The following is a 1152-nucleotide window of genomic DNA, read 5'->3' on the forward strand; positions in this document are numbered from 1 at the left end:
ACTCAGAGAGTTCCCGTTCTTCACCCTACAATTTTGAGTACATAAGCTTGAAGGACCTCTTGTTAGACTCAAACTTCAGAGGTGGGGGCATTTCAGTAATTAACTCACTCAGAACTAACATAGACAACTGTTACATTACACACTTCACCACAAATGGAATTTTAGTCCAAAGTGGTCATGAGACATACATTAGAAACACTTTTCTTGGCCAGTACGTAACCGCTGGAGGTGATAAAAATGAAAAGAATTTCTCCGGGACCGGAATAAGTCTCCTCGGCAACGATAACGCCGTCACGGATGTTGTCATCTTCTCTGCAGCTATAGGAATAATGGTAACGGGTCAGGCCAACACGTTCTCCGGCGTGCATTGTTACAATAAGGCCACCGGATTCGGAGGGACCGGGATATATCTGAAGCTGCCGGGGCTAACACAGACAAGGATTGTGAATTCTTACATGGATTACACGAGTATCGTCGCCGAGGATCCGGTCCAGCTCCATGTCTCTAGCAGTTTCTTCCTTGGTGATGCCAACATTGTCCTTAAATCAGTGAAAGGTGTTGTGAATGGAGTCAGCATTGTTGATAACATGTTTTCAGGGTCCAGTTCTGGGGTGGAGATTGTTCAATTGGACCAATCAAACAACAGTTTCAACCAAATTGATCAAGCTATTGTTGATAGGAACATTGTGAGGGGAATGAATTTGAAGGCCACAGTGGCAAAAATGTCAATTCGAGGGAATGGAACATTATGGAATGTTGATTTTAGTAATGTTCTGCTTTTTCCAAACCTTATCAGAAATGTTCAGTACTCATTAAGCTCTAGTGGTGGAACATTCCCTAATCATGCTTTGAGGAATGTATCTGAGAACAAGGTTGTGATTGAAACAAGTGAAGCAGTGGATGCAAATGTTTTTGTTACTGTGGATCAGAGTATGGTAAATTGATTGAACAGGTTTTGAACTTTGTAGAGTGACCAAAACAATATAATTCAATTTATTTGGTCATTTTTATTTAGTCCTAAGTTCTAAGTGGAGGGAATTTTTTGGATATGATATGAGCATGTCTTTGTTGCCAAGTCTTCCTTTCTTTATTATCTGGACAGAGTTAATTAAACATTATATATATTAACAATCATACAAATTATTATATATA

At 39.5% G+C, this 1152-nt stretch overlaps 1 protein-coding gene across 1 annotated transcript in view; it reads left to right on the top strand.

The window, feature by feature from the left end:
• LOC107639105 (polygalacturonase QRT3) overlaps positions 1-1122 on the top strand; it is a 3713-nt gene extending 2591 nt beyond the window's left edge. Inside the window, exon 4 of the mRNA XM_016342527.2 lies at positions 11-1122. Coding sequence (XP_016198013.1) covers positions 11-944 — 934 coding nt within the window. The 3' untranslated portion in view covers positions 945-1122. The remainder of the gene's footprint in view (positions 1-10) is intronic.

Source organism: Arachis ipaensis, chromosome B04, assembly GCF_000816755.2.
Source record: "Arachis ipaensis cultivar K30076 chromosome B04, Araip1.1, whole genome shotgun sequence".
In the NCBI taxonomy this organism is placed as follows: Eukaryota; Viridiplantae; Streptophyta; class Magnoliopsida; order Fabales; family Fabaceae; genus Arachis; species Arachis ipaensis.